This window comes from Nematolebias whitei, chromosome 14 (genome assembly GCF_014905685.2).
Source record: "Nematolebias whitei isolate Nwh7 chromosome 14, NemWhi1, whole genome shotgun sequence".
In the NCBI taxonomy this organism is placed as follows: domain Eukaryota; kingdom Metazoa; phylum Chordata; class Actinopteri; order Cyprinodontiformes; family Rivulidae; genus Nematolebias; species Nematolebias whitei.
The window spans coordinates 29,884,025-29,908,076 of NC_056511.1; the positions used below are offsets into that span (position 1 = coordinate 29,884,025).

At 44.2% G+C, this 24,052-nt stretch overlaps 2 protein-coding genes and 1 pseudogene across 2 annotated transcripts in view; all 3 read right to left on the minus strand.

The window, feature by feature from the left end:
* The window catches only part of fam222ba (family with sequence similarity 222 member Ba), a 10,470-nt gene extending 10,450 nt beyond the window's left edge, over positions 1-20 (minus strand). Inside the window, exon 1 of the mRNA XM_037687653.1 lies at positions 17-20. Within this exon, the coding sequence (XP_037543581.1) occupies positions 17-20 (4 nt within the window). The remainder of the gene's footprint in view (positions 1-16) is intronic.
* A 737-nt stretch (positions 21-757) lies between these two features.
* The window catches only part of trpv1 (transient receptor potential cation channel, subfamily V, member 1), a 28,930-nt gene continuing 5,635 nt past the window's right edge, over positions 758-24,052 (minus strand). The window contains exons 6-14 of the mRNA XM_037687654.1: positions 9,453-9,763; positions 9,163-9,339; positions 8,928-9,083; positions 8,754-8,849; positions 8,594-8,664; positions 5,854-5,856; positions 1,730-1,895; positions 1,581-1,647; positions 758-921 (exon numbers count right to left, since the gene is read on the minus strand). Of these exons, the coding sequence (XP_037543582.1) occupies positions 758-921; positions 1,581-1,647; positions 1,730-1,895; positions 5,854-5,856; positions 8,594-8,664; positions 8,754-8,849; positions 8,928-9,083; positions 9,163-9,339; positions 9,453-9,763 (1,211 nt within the window). The remainder of the gene's footprint in view (positions 922-1,580; positions 1,648-1,729; positions 1,896-5,853; positions 5,857-8,593; positions 8,665-8,753; positions 8,850-8,927; positions 9,084-9,162; positions 9,340-9,452; positions 9,764-24,052) is intronic.
* Positions 14,634-14,752, minus strand: LOC119420904 (annotated as a pseudogene).

The following is a 24,052-nucleotide window of genomic DNA, read 5'->3' on the forward strand; positions in this document are numbered from 1 at the left end:
AGGTCGGCAGTCTTACCCATGATTGCGGTTTTGAGTAATGAACAAGGTTGGGAGTTTTTAAAAGCCTCAGGAATCTTTTGCAGGTGTTTAGAGTTATGTCATTGATTCAGATGGTTAGGTTAATAGCTTGTTTAGAGAACCTTTTCATGATATGCTAATTTTTTGGGACTTGCATTTTGGGTTTTCATGAGCTGTATGCCATAATCATCAGTATTAAAACAGTTAAAGACCTGAAATATTTCAGTTGGTGTGCAATGAATCTGAAATATATGAAAGTTTCATTTTTATCATTACATTGTGGAAAATAATGACCTTTATCACAATATTCTAATTTTTTGAGAAGGACCTGCATGTGGAGTGGGTGAGGGTGAAGTGGGAGTGGGGCTCCCAGCACTGGCCACCCAAGAGAGCGTCGCGGCCACCTGGCGCCTCACATCCAACCTAGGTTACCGCGGTGGGTTGAGGGGAGTGTGAGTTATGTGAATGAGTGTACGCTTGTGTGCGTTTGTAAATAAGTCCATGAACGCTGTTCCAGACAGGTCCACAAATGTCCTTGGTGAAGGGAATGGGGGGCAGAGCATCTTGTTCACATAACATCCAGGAGAATTTGAGATAGTCAGCTTCCAAGGCCGACCTGGGGAAGCCAGATTCAGATAACAACAGTTGTTTTGGGTCAGGCCAACTCTGTTGATTTTCATCTGTCTTACAGTCTCACTGGTACATCTCAATGGCGACTCCACACAGCAAAATTTTGAGGTCAGTACTGCCGAGCCAAGCTTGTAACTTCTCCAAGGTCGATTCCTTCCTGCCAGCAAGATTCAGGAGCCGCAAGTAGCCTGCGATTCTCAGCAGAAATGGCATCCAGCTTACAGCTCAGCTCACACAGCATTTGAGTCTGACTGTTCACAGCTCGGCACATTCCTTCACACAGGCCAGGCAGCTTCACAATGGCCGAAACAGCTGCCGATGTTTTTCAGATTTGTCAATATGCCAGGTAACCACCAACTCCAAAAAGCAGAAATCCTGTTCATAAATCCAATTATGTACGCGTCTTCAACGTCCTCGACAGACAATATGGACAGACACATGATCTTCCACTGCCCCCAGGAATCCATCATGTATCCAGCTGCAAGTGTCTCGTCGGGTCAGGAGGACTCTCCTTCACCCTGTCTTCTCGTCGAGAAAATTTGATCAATTGTGTTGAGAGACCAGCTGACCAGAGCCATAATTTACAATTCAGAAGATATGCAAAGAGAGGCTCCGAAAGGTTTGCAGGACAAAGAGCAGAAGCAGAAAAAAGAGAGTGTGGAAAAAGTGTCCGCCTTCACCAAGAGCAAGAAGGAAAAAATAAAATAAAATTAAAATGCCAGAGTTTTTAAATTAAGTTAATCTTCTGCTGAGAAATGACAGCTGTTTTTGTCACACCTTCAAAATAACTATAAACACAAAGTATGTTTGTGAATGACTCTCAGCTACTACCACGCCATATTTTAGTTGAATTTATGTAAAAATTGACCAAGTTGGAGCCACTTTTGTGTTGGCTAAAGTCAAAAATGGTGGTGGGTGATAGATATTTGTACCTGCTGAGAATCCAAAGAGGAAGACGATATAGACAAAAAGAAAACGCAGGATATCGCTGAGGATCATCTGCAAAGATAACAGGAGACAGATGGTGTCAGATCAGAGTTCACCGTGATTTCAGGCGTAGCAGAGTTCAAAGGTCAGCTACCTTCTGAATCATCACGCTGTAGATGCCCATGTGTTCATAACCCCTGGAGTAGTAAAGTATGTTCACCCAGCTGAGCGCCAGACAAACCACCAAGAAGCTGAGGTACTCCTGTTGCCCCCACAGGTACAGCCCAGCTGAGACTAGGAACAGGAAACCCTGCACAAAACTATCAACAGCAGGGACACCACAAGGCTCTGTGTCTGGTTAGTTTAGGAATGATAATCGTATGATCAAGTAATAATTTCAGAAACCCTTTTAGATCTCAAATGGCTTTATAATGTAAAAAATAAATGGTACCGCTTTACAATAAGGCTCCCCTTATAGATGGCTAATAAATAGTTTATATACATTACTTTTCCTCTATAAACACTTTATAAATCATTAATAATTGTTTATTATGCATTAATTAAGGGTGACAGAGAGACAACACTGACCAGTTTCTTGGCAAATAATGAGCTAAATCTGTTCACCTATATATATTTCATCTAGAGTATTAAACATTTCAGAATATTAAACATTAATATTAAACATTTCAGACTATAGACTAATATTGTGGCAGCACGGTGGCATAATTGGTAGAGCTGCTGCCTCTCCCTGGTTCAAATCCCGGTCCGGGGGCCTTTCTGGGTGGAGTTTGCATGTTCTCTCCGTGCATGCAGGGGTTTTCTCCAGGTACTCCGGTTTCTTCCCACAGATCAAAAACATTCATGTTAGACTGATTGGTAACTCTAAATTGTCCCAAGGTATGAGTGAGAGAGTGAATGTTTGTTTGTCTCATTTTTCTCCATGTGGCCCTGTGATGGACTTGCGACCTGTCCAGGGTGTACCCCGCCCCTCGCACAGTGATTGATGGACATGGGCACCGGCGACCCCCGTGACCCAAAATGGAAGAATCGGGTAAAAGATAATGGATGGATGGATGGACTAATATTGTACTTAATCACAGTATTATAAGTATCTACAACTAATATTATACCCTAAAAAAATTAGGTTTACACATGCTTATTGTGCTTACAGGGTAGTAACTTAGTCTGAAATGTTTAATACTTAATAATATATTATTATTATTATAAATATAACTTTACTAATTGGCTTTTTTATGTATGTGAATGTTCCTGTAAAGTGCCCTAAGACAACTTTGTTGTGATTTGGCGCTATATAACTAAACTGAATTGAAAATTGAATTCAATTATATTTAATAATAACTCTAGATGAAATATATATAGGTGAACAGATTTGTCTCACTATTTGGCAAGAAACTGGTCAGTTTTGTCTCTGTTTAGTTTAGTTTTTATTTTATTTAATTTTATTTTATTTTGCACAATTAAAGAATTAAAATTACAGATCAAAGATATTAAGACCTAATGTTCCCTTGCCCGGACGTGGGTCACCGGGGCCCCACTCTGGAGCCAGGCCTGGAGGTGGGGCACACGGGCGAGCGCCTGGTGGCCGGGCTTTTACCCATTGAGCTCGGCCGGGCACAGCCCGAAGAGGAGACGTGGGTCCCCCTTCCTATGGGCTCACCACCTGTGGGAGGGGCCAAAGGGGTCGGGTGCAATGTGGGATGGGTGGTGGCCGAGGGCGGGGACCCTGGCGGTCTGATCCTCGGCTACAGAAGCTGGCTATTGGGATGTGGAATGTCACCTCACTGGTGGGGAAGGAGCCTGAACTGGTGTGTGATGCTGAGAGGTTCCGGCTAGAAATAGTCGGACTCACCTCTACACATGGCTCTGGCTCTGGAACCAGTTTCCTTGAGAGGGGCTGGATACTCTTCCACTCTGGAGTTGCCCCTGGTGAGAGGTGCCGAGCAGGAGTGGGCATACTTATTGCCCCCCAACTTGGTGCCTGTGTGTTGGGGTTCACCCCGGTGAATGAGAGGGTGGCCTCCCTCCGCCTATGTGTGGGGGGACAGGTTCTGACTGTCGTTTGTGCTTATGCACCAAACGGAAGTTCGGATTATCCACCCTTTCTGGAGTCCTTGGAGGGGGTACTGGAAAGTGCACCTCCTGGGGACTCCCTTGTTCTGCTGGGGGACTTCAATGCTCATGTGGGCAATGACAGTGAGACCTGGAGGGGTGTGGTTGGGAGGAACGGTCCCCCTGATCTGAACCAGAGTGGTGTTCTGTTGTTGGACTTCTGTGCTCGTCATCGATTGTCAATAATAAACACCTTGTTCAGGCATAAGGGTGTCCATATGTGCTCTTGGCACCAGGACACCCTAGGCCGCAGTTCGATGATCGACTTTGTCATTGTCTCATCTGATCTGCAGCCACATGTCTTGGACACTCGGGTGAAGAGAGGGGCGGAGCTGTCCACTGATCACTACCTGGTGGTGAGTTGGCTCCAATGGTGTGGGAGGATGCCGGTCAGACCTGGCAGACCCAAACGTATTGTGAGGGTTTGCTGGGAACGTCTGGCAGAGTCTCCTGTGAGACAGAGTTTTAACTCCCACCTCCGGGAGAACTTCGAACATGTTCCGAGGGAGGTGGGGGACATTGAGTCCTAGTGGACCATGTTTCGTGCCTCTATTGTCGAGGCGGCTTACCGGAGCTGCGGCCGCAAGGTTGTCAGTGCCTGTCGCGGCGGCAACCCTCGAACCCGATGGTGGACACCATCGGTGAGGGATGCTGTCAGGCTGAAGAAGGAGTCCTATCGGGCCTTTTTGGCCTGTGGGACCCCGGAAGCATCTGATGGGTACCGGCAGTCCAAGCAACATGTGGCTCGGGTGGTCGATAAGGCAAAAACTCGGGCATGGGAGGAGTTCGGAGAGACCATGGAGAATGACTTCCGCACGACTTCGAGGCAATTCTGGTCCACCATCCGGCGTCTCGGGGGGGGAAAGTGGTACGCCACCAACACTGTTTATAGTGGGAGTGGTCTGCTGCTGACCTCAATTTGGGATGTTGTGGGTCGGTGGGCGGAATACTTTGAAGACCTCCTCAATCCCACCGGCACGTCTTCCACTGAGGAAGCGGAGCCTGGGGACTCTGGGTCGGGCCCTCCAATCTCTGGCGCTGAGGTCACCGAGGTGGTTAAAAAGCTCCTCGGTGGCAGGGCCCCAGGGGTTGATGAGATTCGCCCTGAGTTCCTTAAGGCTCTGGATGTTGTAGGGTTGTGTTGGCTTACACGACTCTGCAATATTGTGTGGACATCGGGGGAAGTTCCCCTGGATTGGCAGACAGGGGTGGTGGTCCCCCTATTCAAAAAGGGGGACCGTAGAGTGTGTTCCAACTACAGGGGAATCACGCTCTTAAGCCTCCCTTTTATGGTCTACTCGGGGGTTCTGGAGAGGAGGGTCCGTCGGATAGTCGAACCTCGGATTCAGGAGGAGCAGTGTGGTTTACGTCCTGGCCGTGGAACACTGGACCAGCTCTACACTCTCAGCAGGGTCCTGGAGGGTGCGTGGGAGTTTGCCCAACCGGTCTACATGCGCTTTGTGGACTTGGAGAAGGCGTTCGACCGCGTCCCTCGGGGAACCCTGTGGGGGAACCCTGTGGGGGGTACTCTGGGAGTATGGGGTACCGGGCCCTTTGATACAGGCTGTTAGGTCCCTGTATGACCGGTGTCAGAGCCTGGTCCGCATCGCCGGCAGTAAGTCGGGCATGTTCCTGGTGAGAGTTGGACTCCTCCAAGGTTGCCCTTTATCATCGATTCTGTTCATAACTTTTATGGACAAAATTTCTAGGCGCAGCCAAGGTGTTGAGGGGATCTGTTTTGGTGGCCTTAGGATTGCTTCTCTGCTTTTTGCAGATGATGTGGTCTTATTGACTTCATCAGATCATGATCTACAGCTTTCGCTGGAGCAGTTTGCAGCCGAATGCGACGCGGCCGGGATGAAGATCAGTTCCTCCAAATCCGAGGCCATGGTTTTGAGCCGGAAAACGGTAGAGTGCCCTCTCCGGGTCAGGGAGGAGGTCCTACCCCAAGTGGAGGAGTTTAAGTATCTTGGGGTGTTGTTCATGAATGAGGGATAAATGGAGCGTGAGATCGTTGGGCGGATAGGTGTAGCGTCAGCAGTGAAGCAGGCGCTGTACAGGTCTGTCGTGGTGAAGAGAGAGCTGAGTCAAAAGGCGAAGCTCTCAATTTAACAATCGATCTACGTTCCCACCCTCATCTATGGTCACAAGCTTTGGGTTGTGACCGAAAGAATGAGATCTCGGATACAAGCGGCCGAAATGAGTTTTCTCCGCAGGGTGTCTGGGCTCTCCCTTAGAGATAGGGTGAGAAGCTCGATCATCCGGGAGGGACTCAGAGTAGAGTCGCTGCTTCTCCACGTCGAAAGGAGCCAGTTGAGGTGGCTTGGGCATCTGTTTAGAACGCCTTCTGGACGCCTCCCTGGTGAGGTGTTCCGGACACGTCCCACCGGGAGGAGACCCAGAGGAAGACCCAGGACACGCTGGAGGGACTATGTTTCTCGGCTGGCCTGGGAATGCCTCGGGATTCCCCCGGAAGAGCTGGCCCAAGTGGCTGGGGAGAGGGAAGTCTGGGCCTCCCTACTTAGGCTGCTACCCCCGCGACCCGCCCCCGGATAAGCGGAAAAAAATGGATGGATGGATGGATGGATGGAGATATTAAGAAAAAAATAATTATAATAACAGTGCAGGGTGAGGCAGAAGCCCAGTGGACTTATATAAAACCTCCACCAATACAAATAATACAATCCAAGAATACAGTCAATTGATCATAAATTTAGGAATACAGTTATACAGAAAAATAAATAAACAAAAAACATATCTAGAAAGTATTAATGGAAATTTGAATAAAATATGTAACAATTAAAAAGTGACAATCACAATTCTTTAATTAAATAAAGTTTTAAATAACTTTTAAACTCTTTTACAGAAGGCCTGCCTATTACCAAATGCGAAAAATCATGTCAAACTTTAGCTCCCCTGTAACGGAGAGAAAACTGACCTTTGCTGGTCTGATATTTAGGAAAATGAAGCGCTCCAGCGAGTTAAGTAAGAATGAAACTGCGTTTTTAATTTAAAGTAATGGATGAAATGCTTTGGTATATCCTCTTGACTTACATAAATCTCATAAACAAAAATACAAATTTGAAAAACGTTAATGTTATAAATAGTAAGAATCTGTAAACTCCTAAACAGAGAAGAAGGACAATGATAATCTGATTGAGTTGCAATTCTAACAAGTCGTTTTTGAAGACCCAAAATTTTGTGCAAAGTTGTGGGAAATGTACTTCCCCAAATTACATTGCAACAAGACATATATGGGTATATCAGACTATAATAAAGTGTAAACAAGCATTCTGTAGTGATATAATGACTAATCCTCTTTCTGGGTGGAGTTTGCATGTTCTCTCCGTGCATGCGTGGGTTTTCTCCGGGTACTCTGGTTTCCTCCCACAGACCAGAAACATGCATGTTAGGCTGATTGGTAACTCTAAATTGTCCCTAGTTGTGAGTGAGAGAGTGAATGGTTGTTTGTCTCGTTTGTCTCTATATGGCCCCGTGACGGACTTGCGACCCATCCAGGGTGTACCCCGCCTCTCGCACAGTGATTGCTGGACATGGGCACCAGTGACCCCCGTGACCCAAAATGGAAGAATTGGGTAAAGATAATGGATGGATGAAGCAAAGCCATATATGTAGAGTGATTCTTCCTAAAACCATATTGATGTTTGTAAAGAATTGAATTATGGTCTAAATAATGGAGAATCCTTTTATACACATTTTTTTCTAGTATTTTTGAAAAACATGGCAGAATAGATATATGTCTGTAATTATCAAAACAATGTGGAACGTCAGCCTTGAACAGAGGAATAACTTACACTTACCAAAATATACCAAAATAACTTCCCCTTGTCACCATTAATTCAATTCAATTCAATTCAAAAATACTTTATTAATCCCAGAGGGAAATTATTTGTTGTTGTAACTCGTTATCCTCGTTTCATTAAGAGATGTTATAGATGCTGATGGCTGTAGGCAGGAAGGATCTCTTGTAAAGGTCCATCCCACAGTGGATCCTAAGAAACTGGCTGCAGATGCTGTCTGATCCGTCCACCCAGACTCGGCTGGCCTCTCGGTTCCCCTCGGGCTGTAGGACCGCCCAAATGCTGGGCAGAACTCCTCCCAGAGCGATGGCCACTCCTCCCAGCAGTCTGCCAAGCTCCTCGTTGCTGCGGACAGCCAGCTGTAGGTGCCGAAAGACGATCCTGTCCTTCCGCTATCATGAGCCGTGTTTCCTGCTAGTTCCAGGATCTCAGTGGTCAGGCACTCGAGCACAGCTGGCAGGTAGATGAGAATGCGTCCACAGAACATCCTTTTCAACTCACTTGAGATTTGGGGCAGTAGATGAGATATTATTTGAGCTTTTGAGAATAAGCTTTTGAATACCTTTTGAAATTAATGCATAATAAACAATTATTACTATTTTATAAAGTGCTTATAGAGGAATTATTAATATATCTATAAACTGTTTATTAGCCATCTATAAGGGGAGCCTTATTGTAAAGTGGTACCGTTGTTTTCCTGTTTTTTTGTTTGTTTTTTGTATTTGCAGTAGAACTGTTTCTGCATACTTGTGCTATTTTAGCTAATTCATTCATCAAATCATACAGTTTATTCAGGAAATGGCTGCTACTACTTGTGTTTTGTACCTCTTATACTTTAACTTAATTCACAATTCATTTTTCTAAAAAAAAAGGCATTAAAATCTCTTCAGTTCCTTCAAGAACATAGTTCTCTTACAAATCTGCTTCAGCAAACTTATTGTCTTTTTGTGCTATGTACTTTTACATTTTAGCTACCATTCTGCTGTAGACTTCTTAGCTAGCATTGTTCTTGTGCTTCTGACAACAAATTTGATCATGTTTGAGAAAATAAATACTTTAATACTCACAAGAGAATCTCATAATACCCATCAACCAGCAGTGTCTTTATCTTTGGCCGTTTCCTACACATGTCTACAATCTATGGATTTAGACATGTTTTAATGAGTGTCATCATTACGGCAACATTTCCACTAATGTTAATATGAGCATTAACATGTGTGCACGTACCCCAATGACAAAGAAATAGATGTTTGCTAGAGTGATCAGCAGCTGGCCTGAAACATACAGGCACTCCACGACATTGTTCTCAATGGTAAAGGGTGGCTGTGGACACAGAGGAGACATCAGGACGAGTCAGTCTCAGAGACAGATCTGTCGATCAGTGCGTGGAAACCAGTTCACCTTCCTGCTCTTCTTATTGTAGGCTACAGCAGTGAAGACGATCAGGTACACAAGGTAAGCCAGGAAGTTGAAGAGAAACATCCGACCTGCAAACCTCTGCCACTTCTCCTCCAGGAGCCGGCTCAGCAGCTCCGTCTCCAGCATCTTATGACGGTTCTAAGAGAAGACGCAAGTTTGAGTAGAAGACATAAGATTCAACCACTCCAACCGGACTCATAAAGATCAGGAAACTCACAGGGATGTCGCTGCCGTAGGTCAGGATCTCCAGGACAGAATTGTTCTCGTACGAGTCAACTGAGGCCAGGTCATACAGGTAGCAGTGGACGGGTCCGTACACCCACTCAGTGAATTTACGAGACAGATGTTTGTTCTGACTCTCCTGGAATTCTCTTCTCAGGATGTGTGAAAAAACCTGCAGAAAAAAAGATGAAAGAGAAACTCTGTCTCTGAGAGGGATTAAAACCCAACTCTGTTGTGTGTCAGAAAACCTTGCAGAACTTTTCATAACCCCCTGTGGTGTTCTACCTCAGTCTTGCCAATCTTTGCAGCCAATTTGAGAGGAGTCAGTCCATTGTGGTTCTCAATGTCCTCCAGCTTTAGCTTGGGGTGCAGTCTGTTGGTGGTCCCGAGGATCTGGTCGTAAATGTCAGTTATAAACTTCGTATTCTCCTTTGATTTGTTAGATTTGTTGACCGCCACCATCACCAGGGCATGCAGCACCGTGTTGCCCTGAGAGTCTGCCATCTTAGCGTCAGCTTTCTGGTACTGGTTGTCCATCAGGTATTCTACCATGTCAGGCTGGTTTGTGCAGGCTGCCAGAGACAAGGGCAGCTCACCTGGAGACAAAGTGGACAGTTTCAGGAACAGCTCTTCAGTTAGAAACACAAGCTCATTCAACCGATGCATGCTTTACTTAAGTCTGGAATCAGAGGACTGGCAGTGGCTGAAAGATTTGATCAATCAGGTGTTATTTTAGAAGAAAGAATTGGTTCTTTTAGCAACAAAGGATGGATCGGTTCAGATTCCGCAGTATTGCTGGCTCTGTGCTGTTCTGTGGTGGCGAAGAGTGAGTTGAACTGTAAGGCAAAGCTCTCCGTTTGCCTGTTGGTCTACGTTCCTACCCTCACCTGTGGCCATGAACTCTGAGTAGTGACTGAAATGAAATGAATGAGTTTGTGGAAGCAAGTGGTTAAAATGAGTTTCCTCTGCAGGGTAGCTGGACTCTCCCTTAAAGATAGAGTGAGAAGTTCAGTTATCAGGAGAGACTCGGAGTAGAACCACTGCTTCTCCACATCGAGAGGAGCCAGTTGAAGTGGTTTGGGCAACTGGTAAGGATGCAACCTTGGATGCCGCTCTAGAGAAGTTTTCCAGGCATGTCCGACTGGGAGGACGACCCCTGGGAAGACCCGCGACACGCTGGAGAGACTGTAGAATCATTTGAGCCACAATTTTATTATCTCTCAGTAATTTTGATTACCTGGTTCTGACAGAGCAAAAACAGAAGTTTTTAACTAATAAAATTCCATAACGAACTGTGTTCATTTAGCTGAATATAACGCTGCTCAGACTGTTCTTTGATTCTCACCAATCAATATCGTGACCCCTGTGAGTCTAACCAGCTTTAAAACATTCAGAATAAAAAGTAGTTCATTTTCAGAATTTAAAGAACAAAATAAAGAACAATATAATAAAGATAAAATAAGAACAATAAGCATGTCAGAGTCTCTACTTCCTCAGGCAGCTGAGGTGAGCTGGACTGGGAAGCTCAGTCCTCACCTCCTTCTACAGGTTTGCAGTGGAGAGCATCCTGTGCTCCAGCATCAACGTGTGGTATGGAGGCTGCACAGCTGCAGAAAGAAAAGCTTTGCAGAGAGCAGTGAAGGCTGCACAGAAGATGTTGGAGTCAGCCTCTCCACCATCACAGACATTTACACTCCAAATGCAGGAAGAGGGCCACCTGCATCATGAAGGACCCCACTCACCCAGCACACTCACTTTTTGCTCCGCTTCCCTCAGGCAGGAGGTTAAGGAGCATTAAGTGCAGAACCACTAGACTGAGGAACAGCTTCTACCCTGAAGTTGCTAGACTCATAAATCCCTAACCAGAATAGTCACTGTAATGCCACTTTAATTGCTGATATGTGACTTATCTGTGCTGCTGATTATTATGCTACTTATCTCATGCTGCTGTATTTATTCATACCCATCTGCTCACCACAGACTCATGTTCGTGCTGCTGTTTAATATACCGTATTGTTTTATATTATTAATGTTTAGCGTATAACTTGGATCCAGCATATTGTTTAGCATTCATTTAGCTTATATCTTAGATCCTTAAACCGGTATGCTGTTTCTTTTTACACTTTGTATTTTTGCCATTTTTGGGTGTAACTGGGACCTTGTGTACACAATTTCATTCCACCTCATGTACCACATGTGATGCGAATGACAATAAAGATACTTGAACCTGAAAACACACAAATTGTGTGATTCGGTCCTATATTTCCAAGGACGAACCCCCAACATAACAGTGACTGACCACAGATTGATGCTCTATTCTGCAGCATCCAACAATGTATCTCAAAACTGTTCTGTATTAAAGCATCACCACTCTTAACCCCCCCCCTCCCCCCCAACACACACACACACACACATTTTATGTTTTCTCACTCTCTGCTAGGATATCTGGGTTTAAATGTAGCGTCTCATCATATCAGATGTTTAAACGGATGAGGAAAAATACATTTTAGAGGGTGGAAAATTTTCTAGAGATAAATTACCTAAAATCTCATCATTATAAAATTAATGGTAAAATAAAAATAAAGATAATGTCTGGCTATTTATTGCTTAAACAACTGATATTCTGGTGAGAGAGACAAAAAATATTAGACGTATTTTTCAAGCTGGTTTGTGTTAGTAGCCACTTGAACTTGACGTGTTCCAGGGTGGTGTTAATTGATGAGGTTCTAATGATGCACAGCACTGCAGGGACTCTGCTGCTTGTGAGGGGTCATGCCAGTTCAGTAGGAGGTCCGTCATCGAGGCTCAGGGCGTACTGTGTTCAGACTACGTGTATCTCATTCAACAATTGCTCTTGTCAAGGGCGAATGCCTTTCCCCTCCTCTCCCTCTCCGCTTTGCTCTGTCCTGTCTGTGAAACTGCTTACAGCCTCTCTTCTACAAATCTTCTGAATCTTAATTCTGCTATGGATTTGATCAGTTGGTCCCTCAACGCAATTGATAGCATTTCTTGAAGAGAAGGCAGGCTTTTAAGAGCCTCTCTTCTATAAATCTTTTGAATCATAAAAGATCACCGCCCTTGCGTCCCCTCCCCCCTGCAGAATATCGACGTCATTGTGCTTGTTGTTGCGAGATTGTTTTTCATTATCATGCTGTTAAGCTTCGGCCAAAGATTAAGAGCATGTTAGGAATTTTTTTTGTCTCCAAATCCTATGTTGTTCACCTTCACCACTTATCATCTGTCCAAACAGGTCTAACTTGTAAATGAGTCTCTGAGGCTCAGTGTGATTGATCTGTTTAAATAAATGTAACCCGCTACTAAACACATATCTGTTATTTAGGTTGTAATACCGGGAAGGTCCAGCAGAGGGCACTCAGTTTTTACCGAGTTGAATTTAACCAACGTGGCTTGGTCAGTTTTCCCTATATTCTTACACGTGCACTGACCGACCAAACTGTGGACCTTACAACCTGTCTGAGTGACAGAAGTGACCACTCATCTGTGGAAATCCCATTGAGAGACCGAGGTGACCGCTTGTTGGGTAATATCTGTGGAAATCCCGATTGGTTTTATAGTGACTCTGGATTCTTTGGGCGTGATGGTGTAACACCTGGACATCCTTTCACAAAAGAACCTTCACAATCCGGAAAACCCATCTTGGGTTACAGATAAGATTCCATACACAACACTACCCCGGGTAGCAACATTGCTAAAGAACTGAACTTATTTTTATTTTATTTTTACAAAAGAAAGAAAGAGCTCTATTTAATTTTTGCTTGTATTTTATTTTTTCAATATTTGTATAAAGTTTGTTTCTAAATGCTTTATTGCATGTTGTGAAGCAATCAAAGAATCAGTTTGATATTCAGTGAGTGTGACATCATCATTACTCTTGGCGGAACCTAGTAGATGTTAGTGCCTGTTCCCTACTGGTCGACTTCAAGTGCGCTACATAAAGGTTGAATGAATGAATCTGAATAAAAGGGACTCAGACCAGCAGTGGTGGTTCTACATGAATAATCCACTATAACACACAATAACTCAATACCGCCAACCTTTTTGTCAGGCACCCCAACCTACAAGAGAAATATTCTACTTCAAGTGACAACCTTTAGGCAAATCTACTATAAAATGTATGACTAATAACATTTTTAATACATAAGGTTCCCCATATAATCCATCTTTTTTTAATTCACAATGTTCATTTTAGATGGGAAAACTAGATCTATGGGTCTCTACAGCTGGAAACCAAATACACAAATAGAAACAGTAATTAATTAATTTAGTGAAATAAAATCTGATAATTGATTTTTTAAAATGACATTCTAGATATTGTAGGTTTGTGAAGGGCTGGACCCAAATGCAGGGAGCTCAAAAGTTAATCACAAGAACTCTTTATTAAAAAAAAAAAGCAAAACAAAAGGCTGAAGTGGAAAACTAATACGAAAACTCAAATGATCACAGAGGAAAACACCAAGACGTGCAACACGAACCTTCTAGCATATAGGCCAAATAATGCTGAACTGATGATTGGTGAAACAGAGGCTGAATAAGTAGCAGAGATAAGTGGAAAATGGAAACACCTGGGCTGATTGGGGACAGGTGTGGGTGGAACGCTGAGGAAAAACACTGAGGAAGATGACTGGGAATGAGAAATCGAACAAGGAACACTGGAGAACACAACAAGATCTACAGAATATTAAAATAAATCTAACAATGAAACACAAAAACACCAAAGGAACACTGTAGGTCTTAAAGGTAAATCCAAGGAACTAAATAACAGAAAAACAGAACTACGACAGATATCAACTGAGCAGAAAACATTAAACCTAAATGTAACTATTATTTTATTTTCTCTCCAGGAATCAATCATGTTTTTCTCCATATCTGAAAAAAACATATTCAGTCAGGCTATGAAAAATTATTTATAGAAATTTTGATTGTATTTTTACTTGTAGCCTACAATAATATATCTGTTTTAGTATAAATTTTAAATTTTGTCAAAAAAGTTTTAAGTTTATTACAAATCTCTTTAGCGAGGGAGGCCTGGACCGGAAGGCAGCCTGACGTGCATGTTTTTTGGACTGTTCTTGAAAGTTATTGTTTTTCCATTTTTGGAATTCTAGGAATATTGTTGAAATAAGCTTTTTGTTTCTTGTGCACCGCATGAAGTGGTGCCTGAGACTGGCTGATTCAGGAACAGTTCACCTGTTGATTTGTGTTCATTGATCTGATCAAATATTTTTATTCACATAAGTGGTTTTCTGGCGTGTAGTTTTATTTCTCGCTGGTATAATACACTTCCTGTGCACCAATCTGCTGCCTGGAGTGCACCCTACCCCTGTAGAAAGATTCCTTGACCAGGGGCGATTCTAAGATCTCACCTTTTGGGGTGCTTAGCCCCCAGTACTGACAATGACTCTTGGCTTGAACACACCCCCTGCTGAGGTTTGTGAGAAGTGCAAAGGCTTACGGCACCTGGTATTTCCAGGTGGTCTCTCATCCATGTACTAACCAGGCCCGACCCTGCTTAGCTTCTGAGATCAGACAAAATCGGGCATGTTCAGGGTGGTATGGCCTCAGTCATAAATAGGACTTTTAAAGGATCATAGCAAACAAGGACTAAACTTATGCAACCAAAAGTTACAACATATATCTACATACAAAACACACAAAACAAAGCACAACTGGCTTTAAGCATTAATGTTTAATTTAACCATTAAGCATAAAAATGTAATTATGACAGAAAATGGAGGCTTTATCTGCAGTTACCTTCGTACAGATTAATATGTGGTACTTCCTGTTTATAGCTGTTGTATTCAGCTGATCATGAGGTTGGCCAAAGGGCTTTATTCATCTTTTACATTTTTTTTACAGGTGGCACTGTGGAGCTGACTTGGGCAAAATATAGATTTTACTGGCCCGTTTAGAGTGTCATCATTTATTCCATATTTATTTCAAATGTATAAATATTTCGGCTAATCTAAGATTTGAGAACTAAGCTTGCTTACTAAATCACAATGATGGTTTCTTTATTTTCAGGGGTGCTGAGTTAAAATTTAGGGGTGCTTGATCACCTCCAATAAGAGGCTAAAATCACCACTGTCCTTGACTAACTTTTCACACAGCTGATGTTTCGTGACCCTAAATGTAATAAACCTAAATGTTGTCAACCTGTGAAGCGCATTGCGTCATTAAATCTGTAATACAAGAAAATTGGAACATAAAACTTTTTGACAAGCCCTCATTTCACGAAAAATTTCCTTCCAAGAATCTTTCTTTTGATCTTTTAAGCATTTTTCCCTCAAATATCCTTTCATTGTGTTTTGTTGGACTGGGACATCTGTTTTATTTTATTGTTTACTAGTTTTCAGTTTGTCTCCTAGACCACAACATCATACCACAAGGTCTGCAGCGAGTTCTCGTAAAACTTGAGGACCTACAATCATGGGGCAAAAGAGGAAGTGACTAAAAGTTATATTTTTAAGAAACAGGAACCATTTCATTAAAGACCTGAGTCAGAACCCAAGAGATGTATCCCCCTCCAGTTTATCATCTAATGTACAGAATGTCAAGTATATACCTCTGTGGTTGGTACAATAATCCTTCTTTATGTGTCAAACTGTCATTTCTTTGGTATTTTTCCTAGAATCAACAACAAAAATAAGGACAAACCATGTCTTTGTGACAGTCTGCTGGTAAAAGCAGCTCAGTTTTCTGTCATGAGCTGACACCACTCACTGGTCAGTCCCCTGAGGAAGAGGACATTTTTATGTGTGAATCATCCACAGGGTCATTTTAGTTGAGTCACGAGATAAGAAGAGAATAAAATTAATCAAAGTTTGTTTTGAAGATGGTCTGGTACAAGGACTGGAGCAAATGAGAGTGTAGGGTGCTAAGGGCTATGTTTAGCTGCCCTTGACTACAATATATTTAAATAACGGGTTCTCTCTTTTTCGAGCTAAATTACAGCCATGTGACCGAGGTAACTGTGCGTAGGTTGTTTAATCAGTGACACTGAGACGTTAATTTTCTTTGACCCATCAGAATAAATGTGGTCATTTATTTAACAGAATCAAAATTTAACATCAAAATGTACAAGTGATTAGCTGATCTGGTTCTGATTAATAAAACTTGGCACGTTTTACTTAATAAAATCACAGACATTTATGAAGGCATCTAGATTAATTACTAGCAAAATAGAAGAGTTTAAAGATGGGAAATGAAGGAGTTTAAATGGAGAGAAAAGATGGATGAAAAGGGAAGTGTGTTGACTAGGAATGGCACCCTTCATCCGACCCCAGCTCAGCCCCGGTACACTCGGTGCGTGGCGACTCGTTACCTTAGACGGGGATACCTCCGCTCAGGAACAGGAGTCCATTTCAACGTGACCTTTCAGCGTCTCCGGTAAGGATGGCTGAGAATCGTCTGAAGTAGTGACGGTACTCCGTTCAACAAACACGCTCATCTCCCGGGTGGATACACAGCAAGCTGTGAGTTCAGTCAGAGATTCCACTCAGATGTGGAGGACACCATGAAAGACCCCAGGAAGACTCCAGTCAAGGACTCCAGAAGACTGAAGACCGACTCAAGACTGAGAAGTTCCAGGAAGTGTGGACTCTTAAAGAGTTCTCACTTCCGGTCACTTCAGGACTTCCTGATTGGTTGAAACAACCAACAGGGGGGGGGGGGTTTCTAGTAACGTCAGAGGGTCATTACAAGTCAAGAAAACAGCAGGAATGTTTTAGAAACATCCCGTACAGACAGAAGACATGTTATGGCGAAGTGGGAGGAAGCAGATGCCAGTAGCTTCTTATTTACCGTCTGCTAGGTTTAAAAACACGACACTTTGCTCTAATAACTTCTTTCTGACTTTCGACCGACATCACTACTTCTCATTTCAGACAGAAGATCAAAATGCATAATTACTTTGTAAATAGACATTTAACTTGATTTATAATTTAAATGAGGATTAAAAAAATCATTAATACTGTTTCACAGTTGATTTAAAATGAGTGGTTCACTTCAACATTTAGAAATGGTATGAACTAAACACACTTTTGATTTATCAAGATATTGTAAAATAGTAATGATAATATAAAAGAAGAGTGTTCTTTCAATTGATTACTTCAGGATACAATTAGACAGTTTCTGGATGAGCTAATTTGTATTTCTGGATTCAAATCAATGAAATAACAGTTCCTGTCCCATGAAGGTCCTCAGAGGCAGGTTTTGGTCGGAGGCCGAGTTCACTACAGTCCCCCCTTTGGAAATCATCGCCTGTCCATGGGGAAGAATTCCAACATGAACTTACGCCTCAGAATATCCTTGATCTTGATGTAATCCAGCAAGAGGAAAACAAAAGTCAAAGAAGGTAATCCCACACCGGTTTAGGTAATTCCACAATGTTGTTGGTAATTCCATAATGTTGTAGGAAATTCCATTGTAGCAATGCTTTAACCCCTTGGAAACAAAGTCTGTAATCCAGTGGAAAAAGTCATATAATCCACAACGATAAATCCACAACGATTGCAGGTGTTGATTGATCAGCATGCAGAGGGGTTCCTCGATTGAACTGCAGAGGCGACCACTGGATGGAGATTGGAGACCCACGTTGGAGTTGTAGGTCCCTTCAGCGAAGGTTGCTGCTGGTGGTTCCCAGTGGGTGCCATTCTGGTTCTATGTGTTATGCATTTATGTGGTTTTAGTTGGGCTTATGAGTGGGATTTTACATAAGACCTTAACCTATATGCACCTGGTGTGTAAGCTATCATAGTTTAGATCAGCTAAAGTTACCAGTTTAAAGGGTGGGTCATGCTGAAAATTTTTTGTATAGGGATTTATACCAATAGAAGGGCATTCCAAACTATTTTTCCATTCCTAACTTGGTTTAAGTTAGATTTACATGGCAAAATATAGTTTAGTTCAATTGTCTGTTGTCCTTTTAGACGAACGACTTGAGGTTTGGTTTTTTGGTTTTCCCCTAAATGTTTTTGGAGTCTATGGCGAGACTCAACTGAAGGATTAGCTAGCCCCCCCCGCCCCCCGCCCCCAATAGGATTGTTCGAGTAGGTTCGGCTTGAGCGTCGTGAGACCAATGTAGGTTATGGTACTTAAGGTAGCATTAATCTACATTGACTCCGCAAAGATTGAATTTTAACAAATGAACTGCATGTTGGCATAGTTAAAGTCCTCTTAGTCTCTAACTAAAATACACACAAAATTCATTCTTGCTGGGGGTGTTCAGAAACAATACCAAATACCAATTAAATGATGTCTCAACATCGACAAAAATAGTGACTAAGCAACAAGAAAAACAATGTTTCAACATTGACAAAAGTAATGATTAAGCAACTAGAAAACGACGTTTCGGTGCGTCACTCACTCTGACTGTCAGATTTGATCACGTTATTGCGTCTGGTAACATTACCCTAACTAACGTCACCCCCCTTTGGTCATGGGGGACCATGAACACGGGTGAGGGCGTCGCTCCATGAGCAAAAGTTAGGATGCCCTTGAGTAGTTTTAGCTGCTTGCGCAGCTGAAAGAGGGCTTTAAGGTCTGGATTGGAATCCAGGTTGGCTTCGGACGGAGTGTTTTTCTCTGGGTCAGTCAAAGACAGCATCATCGAGTTTATTGCAGGATCCGACTTCTGAAGTTGGATGATGTCTGGGTCAGTCAGCACGGGTTGTACAGAGACTGTGTTGTCAGCCGGCTTGGCTGTAGCCTGTGCACGTGTGACTGCCATCACCTCGGCTGTAGGTTGTACTGGCAGAGTTGCGAGCAGCCCGGAGGGGTCAGAGGATCTCTGAGGGCCGTCCACGGTTCCGTCCTTGATAGCTGGTTTATCTGTCCCCGGCGACAGTACAGCATCTTTGGTGTGGGATCCTTGGATCTCTACACCTTGAACTACCAATGGTAGGTAGTATCCGGTGGGCCCTGACTGTCTCAGCTCGCAGAGGAGGCTTTCTTGTTCAGTCAGAGTTGAGTTCACTGGTTGGGTGTTTTTGGTTTCACATGCTTTTGAAGGCTTACTTACCGGGACTGTGTTCTCTGCTGAGAGGTCCTCGGTGCCTTCTGCAGTGCCTGCTGTTGGGCAGTCTGTGACTGTCTCAGGAGGCATGAGTATTGGCAGGGGTTTGCTCACTCTGGCCCACATTGTCTGTTCACCATAATCTATAATCGCGTCAAAGCGATTTATAAAATCCTGGCCGATCAAAAATGGGAATGAGTCAACCGGAGACACATGTACTGGGTGGTATAGTGTCATCTCGCCAACCTGCATGTGAACCATAGCTATAGCTGTTAGGGTTGTCCTCGTCTCTGCAAGGCCCTGCAGCCCTATAGCACATGTTATGAGAGGCATTTCCCTGTGAACACCGTTAGCGGCGGTCCTGAGCTCCTCGAACAGTTTGGCTGACATAATAGTTATGTCGGCTTCACCATCCAGTAGGGCTTCATGTGTGACGACCCCTTCAAGTGTGATCAACAGGTAAGCTTTTTTAGCGACCCCCTTTCTGATCAGGTTACACAGGAACCTTGTAGGTTTTGGCCAATGTTTCTTCTCACGTCTACCTTCACCTGTGTAATCCTGGTTTTTCCGAACCGTTGGTGCAGTTGCTGCTGCTCCTGGGAGTTCGGCTTTTGACGGGCGTCCGTCATTGATGTATGAGATCACCCACTCACCGTGTGTTGAGGGGCTCTCATTGTTTGTAACAACAAGGTTCTGGTGGCTGTCCATGACAGCAGCAGCATTGTTGTTTGTGTCACCCTGGTTGGACTGAACCGTTAGCACAGCTATTGCTGTTTCTGAGGTTTCAGTTTGTGACGGGTCACCGTCGGTGACATGTGATTGTACCCCCCCTTTTCTTTTTCAGGTGAGGGCGTGTCAGAGTTTACAACAACAGCGTCATGTTGACTGTCTGTGACAGCAGTAACGGTGTTGTCTGTGTGCTCTGACTTATCAGCAATGATATACCATACCACTTTATTTATAAAGCACTTAAAACAGCAACAAGGCCAACCAAAGTGCTGTACAGACAAAACAACAGGTAACACACAAAGCAAAATACAAAATGAGGTAAATCAGAATATAGACAAAAAACGATGCAGATAATGACGACAAACCAGTGTAGAGCATACAGGATCAAAACACAGATCATCTGGTGTTGAAAGCTATTGAATAGTAGTGAGTTTTTAAACGGGACTTGAAAACCGAGAGGGAGGGGGCCTGTCTGACAAGCAGAGGTAGCTCGTTCCAGAGTCTTGGTCCTGCTACAGAGAAGGCCCTGTCACCTCTGCGCTTAAGACGAGTTCCTGGAACTGTGAGGAGCAACTGGTCCGCTGACCTCAGGGAACGTGGTGGCACATCATACGGTTGTAGCAAATCAGCGAGATGGGGGGCGACACTGTTCAGTGATTTGTACATACATACATGAGTATTTTGAACTGGATTCGAAAGTGAACCGGTAACCAGTGCAGTGAGGCCAAAACTGGTGTAATGTGCTCTCTTTTGCCTGTACTGGTTAAAAATCGGGCTGCTGCATTCTGGACCAGTTGTAGTCGTGCAATGGAGGTCTGACTGATACCAAACAGGAGTGAATTGCAGTAATCAAGCCTAGATGTAATGAATGCATGTATTACTGTCTCCAGGTTCTTTTTGGACAATACAGGCTTCAGTTTAGACAGCCGCCTCAGTTGAAAGAAGCATGATTTAACAATCATGTTTACATGATTGTTAAGTTTCAGGGAAGGGTCCATTATCACGCCCAGATTAGTGACTCTTTATTTTTCTGACAGGGTTAGAGCGGAAAGGTCAATGCAGTGGTTTGTGATTGTGTCGTTGGGAGGGAACAACATGACTTCAGACTGAGCAGCAGTTGAATAGAGCCTGTACCATTGTGTCTTATGGGGAAGTAAATTTGACAGTCATCGGCATATAAGTGGAAGGGCATGTTGTGTTTCCGGAAAATAGCACCAAGCGGCAGCAGGTATAAAGAGAATAGGAGGGGACCCAGTATGGACCCCTGCGGAACCCCCCATTTAAGCTCTGCCTCTGCGGAACTAAAATCCTTGATGGAGACACAAAAGGATCTGTCAGTGAGGTAAGATCTGAACCAACTGAGGGCTGATCCTGTGACGCCCACCCACTGCTCCAACCTAGAAATGAGGATCTCATGGTCGATGGTGTCAAAGGCGGCTGTGAGGTCCTACAGGACAAGCAGCACAGAATCACCGGTATCTGTGAATCTGAAGATGTCATTAAAGACCTTCAGCAGGGCAGTTTCAGTGCTGTGGAGAGGTTTAAAGCCAGATTGGAAAAGCTCTAAGATGGCGTGATCCTCCAGGAAGCACCTCAACTGGGACTCGACTATTTTCTCCAGTACTTTAGAAACAAATGGGAGTTTGGAGACAGGCCGGAAGTTGGAAACGAGTGAGGGGTCAAGGTTTGCTTTTTTCAGGAGAGGCTGGACAGCAGCATGTTTAAAGGTTTTTGGCACCACGCCAGTGGATAAACTACTGTTTACTATGGAAAGAATGGACGGACCTAGAGTAGGAAACACCTCCTTTAGTAGTCGAGGGGGGACCACATCAAAGGGGGAACCAGAAGGTTTCAAGCTGCACATGACCTGCTCTAGAGAAGATAGAGTGATGGGTTCAAAATGGTCAAAAGGAGCTACAGATTGAGGTGGGATGGATGGGTCATGAGTTGGAGGGGAAATGAGAGCCCTGGTGGTCGCAATTTTTTCCACAAAGAAATGTAGGAAGTTGTCGCACAGCTCAGTCGAGGCTTCCAGAGGTGATGGTTCGGTGAGGTGGAGAACAGAGTCTAGGGTGGAGAAGAGGACACGTGGGTTGTGAGAGTTTGAGATAATTATATCAGAGAAGAATTTTGATTTAGCAGCTTTTACTGTTTTCTGATAACAGCGCCAACTCTCTTTAAGTATCTGGAAAGAGACCTGCAGCCTGTCTTTCCTCCACTTTCGTTCCACCCTCCTACATTGCTGCCTAGCGGACTTGGTGACGTCACTCAGCCAAGGTTCTGCTCTGAGTTTTGATTTTTTGGTTTTAACAGGTGCAACATGATCCAGAGTCTTTAAGCAGACAGAGTTGAACTGGGATGTCAGCTCCTCTGTGGTGGTGAGAAACACCGGGGGCTGATTGATCATTTCAGAGTTATAAACATCTGTGAAACGTGTGGCAGTGAAGTGGTTAATGGTCCGGGTACTACGCGCAGGAATGCACGACTTAGGAGTTATATGGGGGAGGGTGAACTCAAACTGGACTGGCATGTGGTCTGAAAAAACATTATCACCAATAACAAGATTATTAACAGTCATATCATGAGTTAAAACAAGGTCCAGTGTATGTCCACGCTCTTGGGTGGGACCGTTTACATGCTGAGTTAAATTAAATGAGTCCAATAAATCTAAAAAGTCCTTAACCAAGGGCTTCTCAGGACAGCACACATGCAAATTAAAGTCACCAATAATGAAAACACGCTCATATTTTGGTGTTATTTCAGCCAAGAAGTCAGAAAACTCATTTATGAAGTCCTTAGATCGAGGTGGACGGTAGACAAGTGCAAATAACGTCGGAGGCGAGTGGCCGAGTTCAAAGACGCTCAGCTCAAAGCTGGCGCGGGAAACTGGGATGGGCAGTTGTTTACAGTCAAAAGTTGATTTGAATATTGTTAATAATCCACCACCGCGCCGGTCTGATGGCCGTGGGGAGTTAAAACACAGACTGTTCAGTGGCAGTAATTCCGTCAAGGCGCTGGACTCACCTGGAGACATCCAAGTCTCTGTGATGCAAAAAAAGTCCAGATCGTGCTGTTGAAAGTAATCCCTGAGGATAAAAGTTTTGTTGGTAACAGATCTTGCGCTGACCAAACACATCCGGATATTGTCCAAAGTGGAGCCAGCAGCGGTGGAGTTAGCGCGCACTAATGGCCGCAGGTTTTCAGTAACAGCCCCTCCAGGTCGGTCCGGGCTGCGCAACGGCTGACAACTCCCGCTGGTTACCTGGTCCAGGGATGTGGGAAGCTGGAGACCATGACCACCAGCTGAAGAGGAAGATGCAGAGCGCAGAGCTTTCAGCTTCACCAGCTGACCAGCACGTTTTCCCCGGCGTCTGAAGCGAGATCTCCGGGCAGGCAGGTGAGGAGCGCAGCGAAGGTAAGCTGGCACGTCCGCCAGCAGGGGGGGGGTCCAGAGGTACGCTGATAATGGTCCAGATAAGCGACATCAGTGCCAGAAAAACTAAGATCCAAAAATTGTTGTCTGTCATACACCAGCAGAGAGTTGATGTCATTGATGAGGAATACAAAAAACAAAAATAATCCGAACACCATCAGCAGAGGTGGATTGCAAGCCATGTACACGGGTGCCATCTTACCGGAAATCCCAATGGTCACCCGGATATTGCCAAACAACGCGTTAGGTTGTTTGTACGTGGCAACACCTTTCAACAATTCCAACAACCGACGCACACTCTCTGTCTCGTCCGAGCTCAGAGGTCTGGGGCTCTCTTTCTGGACCTGCTGCTGTTTCTTTGTCGTCTCAGGCTGTTCAAGCCGACGTGGTGGGGAAGCAGTTCCCCCCCTCTGGGGTTCCCAGTGGGATCCCTGTTTGTATGGATCACTTTTGGTGCCATACATTTTACCCTTAGGGCATTCGCCCCCCTTCTGGTACATCCGTTCATCCTCTGGTTCCTTGGGAAACCATTTAGGATCTCGTCTGGACCAGGGGGCACTCACCTGTTGTGGTTTGGCTGCTGGGAAACCTCGTTTCCTCTCGCCTTTTTTGGGAGGGGGAGTCGAAGCTCTCGTCCCTTCCAATTCTAATGACTGGGCAGAAATCCTCTCACCTGGGAACACCTCAATG